Here is a 16,767-nt window from a genome sequence, read left to right as displayed (position 1 = left end):
ACATGCCTTGGGTTTAATAGAAATGGATAGAGGAATAAAAAAAAACATAATTTATGCTTACCAGATAAATTCCTTTCCTTCCTGGCAGGTAGAGTCCACAACTTCATTCCTTACGGTTGGGAAATACAACACCTAGCCACCCGGAGGAGTCAAAAACACCCCAGCCAAAGGCTTAAATATCCCACCCACTTCCCCTATCCCCCAGTCATTCTGCCGAGGGAACAAGGAAAAGTAGAAGAAACATCAGGGTATAAAAGGTGCCAGAAGAAATAATATAAAAACGAGGGCCGCCCATCGAAAAAATAAATTACGGGCAGGGAAGGAATTTATCTGGTAAGCATAAATTATGTTTTCCTTCCATAAGGCAGGGAGAGTCCACGACTTCATTCCTTACTGTTGGGATAACTATATCCAAGCTCCAGAGGACACAATGAATAACGGGAGGGATCAGAAAGAAGAGGCGGACCCTATTTCTGAGGGCACAACAGCCTGCAAAATCTGATCCATCGAGGCTTCGTTCTTAAAAGCCCAAAAGGAAGCCACTGCTCTAGTGGAATGAGCCGTTATCCTCTCAGGAGGCTGTCGTCCCGCTGTCTCATAAGCTAAGCGGATGACACTCCTCGACCAGAAAGATAGAGAAGACGTAGTATCCTTGTGCCCCTTGCGCTTCCCCGCATAGATGACAAAAAGGAAGGTTGTCTGAATTCCTTAGTAGCCTGAAAATAGAATTTCAAGGCATGAACCACATCTAGATTGTCAAGCAAACGTTCCTTCGCTGAAGAAGGATTAGGACACAAGGAAGGAATAACAATTTATTGATTAATGTTACGATTCGATACCACCTTAGGGAGGAACCCTAGTTTAGTGCGTAAAACCGCCTTATCGGCATGAAAAAACAGATAAGGAGAATCACATTGCAAAAAAAATCTCAACAGAGGGGCGGAGTCAGCAGCTGGCCTGAGCAGACGCACGCATTAAGAGCTCAAGGCTAAATACAAATTATATAAAGTTTTGGGGCATACATCTAAAGTCTAAATTGCTTTAATAGCCTTGTGAACTGTTGCTGAAGTTGGGATTCACTGAAGGTACATAACAGGCTACAAGTTCGGGTGGCAAATCCCAAACAAGTTTCAGATGAGGCCTGCTGATCGGGCGGTATATCATTGTGAGAGTGCCTAACCACTTGTGCAGGACAAAGAATACTGCTCCGGTGGGTCCGGCATCTGCTCTGAGGCTGGCCTGGACCTGACCGGCTGACAGAGGACAAGGAAGCTGTGTGAGGAGGCTGACGGCGGTAACGGAGAGGAGGTTGGCGATCATTGGAGCTCTGACATTAAAGCCTAACAGGACACAGCATGGAGGTTCTAGCAGCCGTAGACAACTGGGAGAACGCCTTAACAGCCGCAATTGCACAGAGCTATGACCAACTTCAGAGAGATCTTAACCTACTCCTCGCAACTGGAGCGCATAGTGCCGCTTTCTCTCCTGAGCCCACCGAGCACTACTTCCTAGAGGACATGAACACCCATCATTTGGAACCACTGGTAATGACAGGTTGCCTTCCCGCTCGATTCTCCAGGGCCCATGATGTAGCTGCGTCACAGCGACCTGCTCCTGGCTCCATGGGCATAGGGAAGTCGACGGCTGGGATGTTGGACATATTGGCGAGATCAACTGTTGATGTGCAGCACCCAGGTACAACCCCACAATTTAAGCCTCCGGTCTTGTTGGATTCTGGATGGCAAGATAGCTTGATAAACTTCAATATTAAGGGCAATGGGTCTGGACTGCCGGTTACGTGGAAGCCTTCCTTTGTTCTACAAAATGGGGACTCGATTGACCACAGGGAGCCTGATCATAAAGTTTACTCCCCACTGTATACCCGTCTCAGCACTATAGCAAGCCAGTTCCCTCAGCCGGACTCAGCTCTCATATGCAGTCGTTTGGGTATCGGATAAATCTTAGTAATGGCTTATATAACTTCAGCATCTCAAGTTGAATGGGACAAATACTGTTTAATGGACAGACGCCTGGTTTTCTGTTTTGTTTTTTGTGAACGTTTTTATACCTATATCTACTGCTGTGATCCTTTTTAAGTATTGAGAGGTCTATATGGCTAATTTATTCTGTCATACACTCTAGGACCTTTAGTAGAGATCAGTATATCTCATACCCATAGTGAATGTCCTAATATAATGTGCCACAAAGTATGCATGCCAATATTTACATGTTACACAACATTGCTTTTCTAATACCAAACGCCCAAAACATGGTGAATTGAGTCCTCAATTATATTGTCTGGGCCATCTCACTTCTCTCTTGAATGAAGCTCCAATGGGACTGATATAGAGCCATTTAAAGACTCTTGATATTTATGCTATGGGACCTTGATGTTCATTTAGCTTACTGTTTGCTTTTATTATGTAACTTGCTGAGGGTTTATATAATAGTAGCTACGGACATCTTGTCTTCATGCCTCACCTGTGGGTTAGTAGGGAGCCTCAGGGGAGACATTTACATAAGTGCCCGGGTAACAGATGTCATAACAGCTACCTTACAATTGTATTGATCTCAGGTCACTGATATGATGCTTCTAATGAAGATGAACCCTTTCTGTGTGTCTGTCCGATCTGGGGGTTTGAGGGGGGCCCTGACAAGGACAAGTACGATTTACTACTGTGCTTATGTGTATCATTACTATTTCATTAATGTTCAAAACTATCCTTTCATAATCTGTGTTCCTCCTTCTGGGCCAGTGGCCAGGGCCTTGAGGGAGTTCACATAAAGGAAGTTTAGTCCTAGAATGTGACAACCTGAGATCAATTGAAGTGCAATTTTCCTATACAGCGAGATGAAGTGCTGTGAGGGGAATTGAATTTCACTAACACAGGTATCTAATTTTGAAGCCGAATGACGCTTTGTCTGTGAGATAACTTAACCCCACAAAATATATGTAAGCTTTAACTACTCAGTCTGGCGAGGTTGTGCAGCGGGACCCCATGGCATAGTAGGTGGGCTTTTCAGCCCCACAGGATGTCCAGGCTCATGTTGTCACTCATAAGAATTTAGGGCTCACTATATCATAGTATACCATAAAGAAAGTTTTGGGATTGATATTATGCCCAGACTACGCTACGCTTCATTTTATCTTTTATATTGTGCTATGTCTAATTACCTCTATGCTTACTTACATTAAATATTATGTGTTTGTTCATCTCCCTCCCCCCCATATACAGAGCCCACTCCAGGGTTCAAATTAGGCGAACTATTTTCGCCGCAAACCTTTTCATTTCACGGAAGTATAAGCTTCCTCATTGACGAGATCTAATTTGTTTATACCTTGAATGTGGAACTATGGTTACATATAATGCTATTTATCAATGTGCTTAAGGGAAGTTGTATTTAGACCCTTGGGGATCTATCTATTTATCTTTCTTATGTTTCCCTTTCCAAGGAACTCATGGGACCTATTCATTGTACCCTTTAGTATGTGTGTTCATTTATTTCGGACCTGCGTGTCCCCAATTGTTGCTTACGATTTTAAAACCAAATAAAAAAACTTACATTAAAAAAAAAAAAAAAAAAAAAATCTCAACAAAAAAAGAACCTTCCAAGATAACAATTTAATGTCAACAGTATGCATAGGCTCAAACGGAGTCTGCTGCAAAACACTAAGAACAAGATTGAGGCTCCAAGGCTGAGCCCCAGATCTAAACACAGGTCTTATCCTAGCCAGAGCCTTAAAGGACTGCACATTCAGAAGCTCAGTCAATCGTTTGTGCAGTAACACTGATAGGGCCGATATCTATCCCTTCAGGGAACTAGCAGATAAACCCTTCTCCAGTCCATCTTGGAGGAAAGCTAAAATTCTGGCAACCTTAACCTTATGCCAGGAAAAAACACGATCTTCACACCAGTACAAATAAGTCCTCCAAACTTTATGGTAGATATGAAGAGTAACTGGTTTACGAGCTTGAACCAGAGCGTCGATAACACTCTCAGAAAACCCTCTCTTGGCTAAGACTAAGCATTCAATCTCCACGCAGTCAGCTTCAGAGAATCTAGATTTTGAACGAAAGGACCCTGTATCAGCAGATCTTTGCAACAAGGTAACCTCCTGAGGAGATGAGTACATCCCCACCAGATCCGCAAACCATGTCCTTCATGGCCACGACGCAGCAATCAGAATCACAGATGCTCGCTCCTCCTTGATGCGAGCCACCACACAAGGGAGAAGCGGCAATGGAGGAAAAAGATATACGTGTCTAAACCTCCATGGTACTGACTGAGGATCACTTGACCTCGACCCGTACCTGGGTAGCTTGGTATTGAGTCGGGATGCCATGAGATCTATCTCCGGCGTCCCTCACTTGCTGCATATCTCCTTTCACTTCGGGTGAAGAGACCATTCCCCTGGGTGAAAGGATCGCCTGCTGAGAAAGTCCGCTTCCCAGTTCTCCACACCCGTAGTGTGGATCGCTGACAGTGTACATTTGTGAGTCTCCGCCCACACTAGTATCTGAGATACTTCTCTCATCGCCAAGGAACTTCTCGTTCTCCCGTTGGTTGATATAGGCAACCAAGGTTATATTGTCTGATTGGAATCTGATAAACTGGGACTAATTCAGAAGGGGCCAAGCCTTCAAGGCATCGAAGATTGCCCGGAGTTCCAAAATATTGATCGGAAGGGAGGACTCCTCCTGAGTCCACACACCTTGTGCCTTCTTGGCACCCCAAACGGCTCCCCAGTCGGAAAGGCTTGCATCCGTAGTCACAATCTCCCAGGATGGTCTCAAAAAACACGTGCCTTGGGACAGATGATCTGGACAGAGCCACCAGGAGAGCGAGTCTCTCGACAGGCTGTCCAGCACAATCTGTTGAGACAGATCTGAATGGTCGCCGTTCCATTGTCTCAGCATGCATAGTTGTAAGGGTCTGAGATGGAATCTGGCAAAAGAAATGATGTCCATGCAGGACACCATGAGTCCAATTACCTTCATACACTGAGGAACTGAGGGTCTTGAGGAGGCCTGGAGGGCAAGACATGCAGAAGTTAGATTGCAATGTCTCTGATCTGTGAGGAATATTCTCATGGATATGAGGTCTATTATAGTTCCCAAAAAAATCACCCTTGTAACTCTCTTCCAATTTATCTTCCATCCATGTGATCGAAGAAGATTGAGAAGGGACTCCGAATGTTGTTCTACTAGACGAAAAGATGGTGCCTGTACCAAGATATCGTCCAGGTAAGGCGCTACTGCAATACCTCATGTTCTGGCAATGGCTAGAAGAGCCCCCAGAACCTTTGTAAATATCCTTGGAGAAGCAGCTAGGCCAAACGGAAGAACTATGAAACTGGAAGTGCTGATCCAGAAAAGCAAACCTCAGGAACTGAAAATGTTCCCTGCGAATCGGAACGTGAAGGTATGCATCCTTCAGGTCTATTGTGGTCATAAACTGTTCTTCCTGAACCAGAGGAAGGATTGACCGTATTGTCTTCATCTTGAAAGAGGGAACACTCAGAAAATTGTCTCTACACTTTAGGTCCAGAATTGGACGAAAAGTTGCCTCCTTCTTTGGAACCACGAAAAGGTTTGAATAAAACCCCAAACCTCTTTCTGCTGTAGGTACCGGGACATTTACCCCTAGAGAGGAGAGATCCTGTACGCAACCTAAAAAGGCAGCCCTCTTTTCCGGTCTTGTAGACAGACTGGAGAGTAGGAATCTGCCCCTGGGTGGATGAAACTTGAATCCTATTTTGTATCCTTGAGATACAACCTCCAGGTCCCAAGGGTCCTGTATATCCTGGAACCAAGTGTCTAAAAAAGAGACAGTCTGCCCCCTACTCAAACCGATTCCAGATCGGGGGCTGCCCTTCATGCCGATTTGTTCTCGGCGGGCTTCTTTTTGGACTTATTCCATGGATGAGCCGGCTTCCAAGTACTATTGGGCTGCTCGGACTTGGAAGAGGACTGCTGTCATTGTGTCAGCACAAAAGTAATGGAAATTAGACAGTTGCTGTCCCTTAGGCCTACTCTTCTTATCCTGCGGTAGGAAGGCACCCTTCCCTCCGGTAACCATAGACATAATGGAGTCCAGCCCTGGGCCGAATAAAATCTTCCCCTTGGGGAAGGGAAGAGAAAGGAGTCTGGATTTAGAAGTCATATCCGCAGACCAAGACTTCAACCAGAAAGCCTGGCAGGCTAGAACCGCAAAACCAGCAGCCTTTGCATTTATGCGAATAATCTGCATATTCGCATCACAGATGAAAGAGTTAGCAATTCTCAGTGCTTTAATTCTCTTCTGAATATCCTCGAAGGGAGACTCCACCTCAATGAGCTCCGACAGAGTGTCGCATCAGTAGGTAGCTGCTCCAGCAACCACGGCTACAGCTGCCGCCGGTTGAAAAAAAAAAACACTGTATGATGAAACATCTTCCTCAGAAAAGTTTCCATTTTCTTATCCATAGGCTCTCTAAAAGAAGAACTATCCTCCAGAGGGATAGTAGTATGCTTAGCCAGCGTAGAGATAGCGCCATCCACCTTAAGTATGGAGCCCCACAATTCTAATTGAGAGTCAGGGACCGGGAATAATTTTTTAAAAGTAGATGAGGGGAAAAAAGAAGTTCCTACTCTTTCCCATTTGTTACTAATAATGTTCGCCATCTTAACTGGCACAGGAAAGGTCAGAGGAACCTTCCTATCTTCGTAAACCCTGTCTAATTTAGGGATCTTAGGCTCCTCAGGGAGTGTAGCCTCTGGAACCTCTAGTGTAGACAGAACCTCCTTTAATAAAAAACGCAGATGCTCAATTTTAAATCTAAAGGAGGATTTCTCCGCTGAAGGTGGTTTAGTAATTGAAGTCTCCGACTCGGAAAGTTCACCCTCTGAAGTTATAGAGGTTAACACATCCTCGGATAGCTGGGATATAGTAGCTAAATTCGACAGATATTTAGATGACTCTAGGTCAGGAGAACTATGTTTAACCTTTTGTTTTGCGTTTGTTAGAGCGAGGTAGGGCACTCAAGGCCGCAGACAGCGCGGATTGTAACTGCACGGTAAAGTCCGCTAGAAAAAGGCCCCCTCCAGAGGGAGGATTTGTTGAGCTGCGGGGAACTGCATGTGGAGCGGGTAATGTAGAAAGGGTAGAAATTTCTCTGGACCCAGATTGTTCAGAAGGGCTAATAGTGCTATGAGTATTAGCAGGCTTGTCTCCCTTCTTAGACTTTAGAACAGTGTTTAGGCAAATGGAACAAAATTAAGCAGATGGGCAAACCACAGCCTCCTCACAATATAAACTGGAATTATTAAAGTGAATGTAAATTTTGATTCTAAAGTGCTTGGTTTTTAAAAATTCGATTAAAAACAGGGGCACTTTAATTCATCAAAAATTTACATTTCACTCCTGTGAAAAAAAAAACTTACCTTTTAATCTTGACAACAGCTCCAGCTTCCTCCACCCGTTGCAAAGCTTCTTCCTGGGTCTAAAAATGAGGAATCCGGCTTCTTCCAATCACGGCATTGAATCAGACACTGATTACCCGGGGGGGGGGGGGGGAGGAGAAGCTGTGATTGGAGGATGACCCATCCATCATTTCTGACATCAGAAATGGCTTGCGATGACCGGAGGAAGCTGGAGCTGCTATCAAGAGTAAAAGGTAAGTATTTTTTTACAACAGTAGGGAAATGTGAATTTTGATGAATTAAAGTGCCCCTGTTTTTAATCAAATTTTTAAAAACCGGGCACTTTAGTATCAAAATTTACATTCATTTTAATCAGTACAGAAGGAACCTTCTAATGTAGTATCAGAGTCCTCCATAGCTTTGTATATACCCACAGAAGGACACGCAAAAAGAAACAGTTATTTAAAAAAACGGCACCTTAATACTCCCAATGACTGGGGCATTCACCACCTCCTAGACCCAGACAGCTAACAGTGAAAACGCTCTCCTCAGGAGTGATGTCTGCAGCAGAATCTTAGGAAATGAAAAAGACCACACCCGGTCACATGTTACGTAAGACAGGAATTCCCCTGCTATGCAAAAGAGCGCCAAGCTATTATGAGCTGCACCACACTTAAAAAACGAAAGCAAAACCTGTTTGTTCCAAGCCAAACACACAGTCTATGAGGCTAAAAAAACTCACATTAAGCAGATATAAATCCCCAAACTGTTCAAATAATCTCCCTGAAGGAGATATTAACCCTTGATCCTATCGAGGTATAAAGGAGCCACACTGTGACCCTGTATAGCATTTAAAATGTATATATAAAAAACAGTCTTACCCTTCAGAATCCATGCTGTGGAACAGGCACAGCCTCTCAAGTGTGACAGTCTTGCAGCAGCGCTTCTGATATGGTCTTGAGTGTTTAGCAGCAAGCAGTGAAACTCGTCAACACTAATTGCTCAAGAGCTGTTAGCTACAGTCTGGATGGGTTCACAGAAAAACTTTCCCTGCATCTCCAAACTCTAACTTTCATTAATACTCTCACTGAGAGGTTGACATGATTACTTAAAACTACAGTCCTTTCTTAAAGGGAACATACCCATTACAGGACTATCCAAATCTTCTGACACTTCTCTACCACCTCCTATAGTGACGAAAGGCAAAGAATGACTGGGAGATAGGGGAAGTGGGAGGGATATTTAAGACTTTGGTTGGGGTGTCTTTGCCTCCTCCTGGTGGCCAGGTGTTGTATTTCCCAAAAATAAGGAATGAAGTTGTGGACTCTCCCTGCCTTATGGAAGGAAAAACAAAAAAGCCCAATGGTTACAGTAGCAAGAACGAAGAAAGCCAGTGTTTAACAACTTGTCCTTTAAAGGGACACTGAAGCCAAATTTTTATTCAGCAAGAGAACGAAGAAAAATTGATAATAGGAGTAAATTAGAAAGTTGCTTAAAATTGCACGCTCTATCTGAATCACAAAAGAAAACATTTGGGTTCAGTGTCTCTTTAAAGTGATATGAAACCCAATTTTTCTTATTTCATGATTCCGATAGAGCATGCAATTTTAAGCAACTTTCTAATTTACTCCTATTCTTTTCTTCGTTCTCTTGGTATTATTTGAAAAGCAGGAATGTAAGCATTTTTGGTTCAGAACCTGGGTAGCGCTTGCCAATTGGTAGCTAAATGTAGTCACCAATCAGCAAGCGCTACCCAGGGTGAACCAAAAATGTGCCAGCTCCTGCTTTTTCAAATAAAGATACCAAGAGAACAAAGAAAAATTGATAATAGGAGTAAATTAGAAATTTGCTTAACATTGCATGCTCTATCTAAATCATGAAACAAAACAATTAGGGTTTCACATCCCTTTAACATATTGTCCATGAATGGAACTGGCAATTTTTTTTTGTAATGAATCTCAGACTGAAGTTGACCTACTAAGCTGTGGCTTGGAAATTTCAGGAAATCTTAATTTTACTATTTTAGTATAATACATTTGAAGTAGAAAAGGGTTCAACTGAAAATTTAACTGAATATGGAGCAAGGAAATAATTTAAACAGGTTGAGTAAACTCGCCCAAACCACAGGGGGCAGCACAACTGGGCTAGACCCTTTATAGGTACATATAATATTCTGTTTTCTAACTTTTATTTGTTTTATAAACTATTAGATAAATCCACATGACCTTTTCAGAGCATATACTTCTGCCTTGTTCTTTTAAACTGAATTTATCATCCTGACTGAACCTCTGTTTTTACCCCCCCCCCCGAAAGTACTTGATGAGTCTGTCTCCTTGACAACAGCATTTACTAGTATAAAAACAAGAATGGTACTCTGAAATGAAGTTTTTAGTCACCTATAACCCTATACAATCATCATGGTTACAGCTAGTAAGCCCATGACAATTTCTGAACAGATGCACAATGAAATAAACTGCAGTTAAACAAGTAGCCAATTTTAAGCATATAAGACATATCGTGCATATAAGATGCAGTGAAGTTTAGAAAAGAAGTGCAAAGCCCACTTCCACAGCACTCTTGCATCAGTCTCTCACGTATACTCAAATAGCCCTCTAATGTGTCTCCCCTATCGCAAGCCTCCCCTTTCCCTTCAAACACTTTGTACCTTTTCTACTTCCATTCTCCCCGCACTTTTTCTCCTTTCATCACTTTCCCTTTCCTCTCACTAGCAAAAAAAAATATTAGATTTGTTAAATAAAATGCTTTTTGAGGAAAAACATATCTAAAGTTAGATTTCTGCTTCAAGGGGCATGAAACCCAATTTTTTTCTTTCATGATTTAGAAAGAGCATACAATTATAAACAACTTTCTAATTTACTTCTATTATCTATTTTGCTTCATTCTCTTGATATTCTTTGCTGAAAAGCATATCTAGATATGCTTAGTAGCTGCTGCTTGGTAGCTGCACATAGATGCCTCCTGTGATTGGTTCACTGTGTGCATTGCTATTTCTTCATTAAAGTATATCTAAAGAATAAAGCAAATTAGGTAATAGAAGTAAATTGGAATGTTGTTTAAAATTATATTCTCTACCTTAATCATGAAAGAAAATGTTTGGGTAAAGTGTCCCTTTAAATACATTATAGTCCAATTGCTTTTCATCCTGAAAAAATAATTAGTTTTTAATTATGTAGCATGAGACTGTATATTCATGGCTGTAATGTTTGTTTTTGTGATAAATTCCATTAATCCATTCACAACGTCACGCTCTCCCCGAGGCTTTTGTAAGATTAGGTTCTGTTCCCAAAACTGTGAATTTGTGTCTGCAGAAATAATAAGCCTCTCTTTCACTGCAAATGGTTTTTTTAAAATAAATAAAAGTTGAGTAATAAAAGGGGTAAAACCCCAATTTGTTTTTCTTTTATGATTCAGATAGTAAGTACAATTTAAAAAACAACAAAACTTTCCAGTTAACTTCTATTATCAAATTAATCAATTCTCTTGAAATCCTTTGTTGATAGTGCAGCAATGTAATACTGGGAGCTACCTGAACACATTGGGTGAGCTAGTGACAAGAGGCATATATGTGCAGCCACCAATCAGCAGCTATCCCCCAGTAGTGCATTGCAAATGAGATCATAGAAGTGAATTGGCAAGTTATTTAAAACTGCATGTTCTATCTGAATCATAAAGGTTTCGTTTTGACTTTACTGTCCCTTTAATCCTATTGATACCCTGCAATTCAGTGTAGACAGAATCAACCCCTTACTAAGTTTCAAGAAGCTCAACGAATTGAAGATTGGAGTGAAATAGATCTGCACAAGGACCTAAGTGTGAGGAGGGAGGGGAAGCAGTAAAAATAAAAGTAAAACCTATAATAGTATTGTTTTAGTTTGAATACGTTAATTGTTATCATTAAGGTAATAATTCTTTTTCTTTTGCAAAAACGATTTAAATTATTATTACGTTAATGATTATTATTTTTTTCTTTCCAATAAAGCACAGCTAAAAAGTTGATCAAATATATGATATCAACTATTTTATACTAACACATAATTATAGCAACTGTCCAGCAAATAGTTTAACCTCAACTTACTGTTGGCATATAAGAAGCAAATACATTTTAACCCTTTCAGTGCTAATGACGGCTCTGAGCCATCACAGAGTTTCTCACTCTGGTGCTATTGACGGCTCAGAGCCGTCATGAGCACTCTCCCACCTTGAGGGAGATCGGGGGGCTCCTTACTGCTGCTACCCCGGCGATCGTGCCTGTAGAGTGACAGGCATCGCCGGGGCTTCATGTGATGCGCGGTGACGTCACGCGCAATTACGTGATGACGTCACCGCACAACTTTATTTATACTTAACAATGTTAAGTATAGGAGGAGGGGGCATGCTGCTTAGAAGCCTGTATCTCAGGCATCTAAGCAGCTACAGACCACCAAGACCCATTGTTGGAAAGGTAATCACCTAACCTTTCCAACAGTGTACGTCTTGGGGGTCTGTAAAAAAAAAAGTTTAAAAAAAAAAAGTTTTCAAAAATTGCAAAAATAATAATAAAAAAAAAATATTAGCACCCAGGTGGGAATTGGCTTAGCAGCCAAAGGGTTAAACACCTTTCCATACAGAAAACAAATCACGCTGAAAAAATCTCATACATATGACAGAGCAGAAATTACACACACACACACATATATATATATATATATATATATATATATATATATATATATATATATATATATCAGTGATGGAGAACCTTGGCATTCTAAACTCCAGTCGAGCATCATGGGAAATGTAGTTCTGAGTGCCAAGGTTCGCCATCAATGATATTTAGATATCTATGTTGAAGGATAGCTATTAAATGTATACGTACTACATGCGACGGGAGTGGCTGGCCACATTAGCTCCTGCATCCGTGACCTTCGGCCTTGTGAATCAACGTACAATCCCAACTGGCTGAAACAAAGTAGGTATTCCCCATTACTGAGCTCCACTGCGCATAAGGCGTCAATTGACAGTTGGGGCAGAAAAGTAAGGGAAGGGTCACTAGGGTTAATCAAGTTTATAGGGTGTCCATCTCCATAGATGTTCAAAAGAGAAAATCCAGACTGGTAGCCAACACAAAGCTTGTCTTTAAATATCGACATCCACTGTACATTTCCTGGGGCTAAAATCTCATTAAACTTCTTGTGGAATGGTTTAGTTCTATGGATTTCATAACAAAGGATCTGACGTTTAATAGCCACAAACAAGCAAGACGATGCAGATTTCTTCGGTGTTCCAGTGGTAATAAACTGGCATCCTTTGGATTCTGGCAGCTTTATGTCAAAGCTTCCCTCTGACCCATCCAGGGCGGCCCAAGGCAGTAGGTGAACATGATGGTTCCGACCACAAACAAGGACAACAATCTTCTCTTTTGGAACAAGTTCGATCTGGTAGACCTTTTTGCAATCAGCAGCACGAACTATCACTGCAAAAACAAAAATTAAACAGATTTGTTAACCCCTGTAGTAAGGGACAGACCTTGTAATTACAAGACATTCCTGTTGTGTTTTTTAAACAAGTTTACATCCTTTTTAATGCAATTATTTTTCACCTACCATTTGCCTTATTTGGAGAATCCAATCGGGGCTTAAAGGGATACTAAACACAAATTTGTTCTTTTATGATTCAGACAGAGCTCGCAATTTTAAGCAATTTTCTAATTTACTCCTATTTTTCTTTATTCTCTTGGTATCTTTATTTTAAAAAAGCAGGAATGAAAGTTTAGGAGCAGGCTCATTTGTGGTTCAGAACCCTGGATAACGCTTGCTGATTGGTTGTTACATTTAGCCACCAATCAGCAAGCGCTACCTAGGTGCTGAACCTAAAATGGGCCAGCTACAAAGCGATCATTCCAGCTTTTTAAATAAAGATACCAAGAGAACGAAGAAAATTTGATAATAGAAGTAAATTAGAAAACTGCTCAAAATATTGCGTGCTCTATCCGAATCATGAAAGAAAAAAACATAATTTATGTAAGAACTTACCTGATAAATTATTTTCTTTCATATTAGCAAGAGTCCATGAGCTAGTACGTATGGGATATACATTCCTACCAGGAGGGGCAAAGTTTCCCAAACCTTAAAATGCCTATAAATACACCCCTCACCACACCCACAAATCAGTTTAACGAATAGCCAAGAAGTGGGGTGATAAGAAAAAAGTGCGAAAGCATAAAAAATAAGGAATTGGAATAATTGTGCTTTATACAAAAAAATCATAACCACCACAAAAAAGGGTGGGCCTCATGGACTCTTGCTAATATGAAAGAAATGAATTTATCAGGTAAGTTCTTACATAAATTATGTTTTCTTTCATGTAATTAGCAAGAGTCCATGAGCTAGTGACGTATGGGATAATGACTACCCAAGATGTGGATCTTTCCACGCAAGAGTCACTAGAGAGGGAGGGATAAAATAAAGACAGCCAATTCCTGCTGAAAATAATCCACACCCAAAATAAAGTTTAATGAAAACATAAGCAGAAGATTCAAACTGAAACCACTGCCTGAAGTACTTTTCTACCAAAAACTGCTTCAGAAGAAGAAAACACATCAAAAATGGTAGAATTTAGTAAAAGTATGCAAAGAGGACCAAGTTGCTGCTTTGCAAATCTGATCAACCGGAGCTTCATTCCTAAACTCCCAGGAAGTAGAAACTGACCTAGTAGAATGAGCTGTAATCCTTCGAGGCGGAGTTTTACCCGACTCGACATAGGCATGATGAAATAAAGATTTCAACCAAGATGCCAAAGAAATGGCAGAAGCTTTCTGGCCTTTTCTAGAACCGGAAAAGATGACAAATAGACTAGAAGTCTTTCGGAAAGACTTAGTAGTTTCAACATAATAATACAAAGCTCTAACAGCATCCAAAGAATGCAATGATTTCTCCTTAGAATTCATAGGATTAGGACATAATGAAGGAACCACAATTCCTCTACTAATGTTGTTAGAATTCACAACCTTAGGTAAAAAATTCAAAAGAAGTTTGCAGCACCGCCTTATCCTGATGAAAAATCAGAAAAGGAGACTCACAAGAAAGAGCAGATAATTCAGAGACTCTTCTGGCAGAAGAGATGGCCAAAAGAAACAAAACTTTCCAAGAAAGTAATTAATGACCAAAGAATACATGGGTTCAAAAGGAGGAGCTTGAAGAGCCCCCAGAACCAAATTCAAACTCCAAGGAGGAGAAATTGACTTAATGACAGGTTTTATACGAACCAAAGCTTGTACAAAACAATGAATATCAGGAAGATTAGCAATCTTTCTGTGAAAAAGAACAGAAAGAGCAGAGATTTGTCCATGCAAGGAACTTGCGGACAAACCTTTATCTAAACCATCCTGAAGAAACTGTAAAAGTCTCGGTATTCAAAAAGAATGCCAAGAAAAATGATGAGAAAGACACTAAGAAATATAAGTCTTCCAGACTCTATAATATATCTCTCTAGATACAGATTTTCGAGCCTGTCACATAGTATCAATCACAGAGTCAGAGAAACCTCTTTGACCAAGAATCAAGCGTTCAAACTCCATACCTTAAATTTAAGGATTTGAGATCCTGATGGAAAAAAGGACCTTGCGACAGAAAGTCTGGTCTTAACGGAAGAGTCCACAGCTGGCAAGAGGCCATCCGGACAAGATCCGCATACCAAAACCTGTGAGGCCATGCTGGAGCTACCAGCAGGACAAACGAGCATTCCTTTAGAATCTTGGAGAATACTCTTGGAAGAAGAACTAGAGCTGGAAAGATATAGGCAGGATGATACTTCCAAGGAAGAGATAATGCATCCACTGCCTCCGCCCGAGGATCCCGGGATCTGGACAGATACCAGGGAAGTTTCTTGTTTAGATGAGAAGCCATCAGATCTATTTCTGGGAGTTCCCACATTTGAACAATCTGAAGAAATACCTCTGGGTGAAGAGACCATTCGCCCGGATGCAACGTTTGGCGACTGAGATAATCCGCTTCCCAATTGTCTATACCTGGGATATGAACCGCAGAGATTAGACAGGAGCTGGATCCCCCTAAACCAAAATTCGAGATACTTCTTTCATAGCCAGAGGACTGTGAGTCCCTCCTTGATGATTGATGTATGCCACAGTTGTGACATTGTCTATCTGAAAATAAATGAACAACTCTCTCTTCAGAAGAGGCCAAGACTGAAGAGCTCTGAAAATTGCACGGAGTTCCAAAATATTGATCGGTAATCTCCCCTCCTGAGATTCCCAAACCCCTTGTGCCATCAGAGACCCCCACACAGCTCCCCAACCTGTAAGACTTGCATCTGTTGAGATTATAGTCCAGGTCGGAAGAACAAAGAAGCCCCCTGAACTAAACGATGGTGATCTGTCCACCACGTCAGAGAGTGTCGTATAATCAGTTTAAAGATATTGATTGAGATATCTTTGTGTAATCCCTGCACCATTGGTTCAGCATACAGAGCTGAAGAGGTCGCATGTGAAAACGAGCAAAGGAGATCGCATCCGATGCGGAAGTCCTAAGACCTAAAATTTCCATGCATAAGGCTACCAAAGGGAATGATTGTGACTGAAGGTTTTGACAAGCTGATATCAATGTTAAACTTCTCTTGTCTGACAAGGACAGAGTCATAGACACTGAATCTATCTGGAAACCTAAAAAGGTTACCCTTGTCTGAGGAATCAATGAACTTTTTGGTAAATTGATCCTCCAACCATGATCTTGAAGAAACAACACAAGTCGATTCGTATGAGATTCTGCGAAAATGTGAAGATTGAGCAAGTACCAAGATATCGTCCAAATAAGGAAATACCACAATACCCTGTTCTCTGAATACAGACAGAAGGGCACCGAGAACCTTTGAAAAAATTCTTGGAGCTGATGCTAGGCCAAATGGTAGAGCCACAAAACTGGTAATGCTTGTCTAAAAAGAGAATCTCAGAAACTAAAAGTGATCTGGATGAATCGGAATATGCAGATATGCATCCTGTAAATCTATTGTAGACATATAATGCCCTTGCTAAACAAAAGGCAGGATAGTCCTACAGTTACCATCTTGAATGTTGGTATCCTTACATAACGATTCAATATAGATAGATCCGGAACTGGTCTGAAGGAATTGACCTTCTTTGGTACAATGAAGAGATAGAATAAAACCCCAGCCCCTGTTCCAGAACTGGAACTGGATAATTACTCCAGCCAACTCTAGATCTGAAACACATTTCAGAAATGCTGAGCCTTTGCTGGGTTTACTGGGACACGGGAAAGAAAAAAATCTCTTTGCAGGAGGCCTTAACTTGAAGCCAATTCTGTACCTTTCTGAAACAATGTTCTGAAACCAG

General features: G+C 41.2%; 1 protein-coding gene across 4 annotated transcripts in view; it reads right to left on the bottom strand.

The window, feature by feature from the left end:
- Positions 1 to 16,767, bottom strand: part of CDC42BPB (CDC42 binding protein kinase beta) — a 422,828-nt gene that overhangs the window by 66,613 nt on the left and 339,448 nt on the right. For all 4 annotated transcript variants that reach the window (XM_053697422.1, XM_053697423.1, XM_053697424.1 and 1 more), the window contains one exon: positions 12,280 to 12,876. In XM_053697422.1, the coding sequence (XP_053553397.1) occupies positions 12,280 to 12,876 (597 nt within the window). The remainder of the gene's footprint in view (positions 1 to 12,279; positions 12,877 to 16,767) is intronic.

The sequence above is a fragment of the Bombina bombina genome, chromosome 1 (assembly GCF_027579735.1).
Source record: "Bombina bombina isolate aBomBom1 chromosome 1, aBomBom1.pri, whole genome shotgun sequence".
Lineage (NCBI taxonomy): Eukaryota > Metazoa > Chordata > Amphibia > Anura > Bombinatoridae > Bombina > Bombina bombina.
Note: the sequence above shows the minus strand (reverse complement) of the source record. Positions and strands in the feature narration are given on the sequence as shown.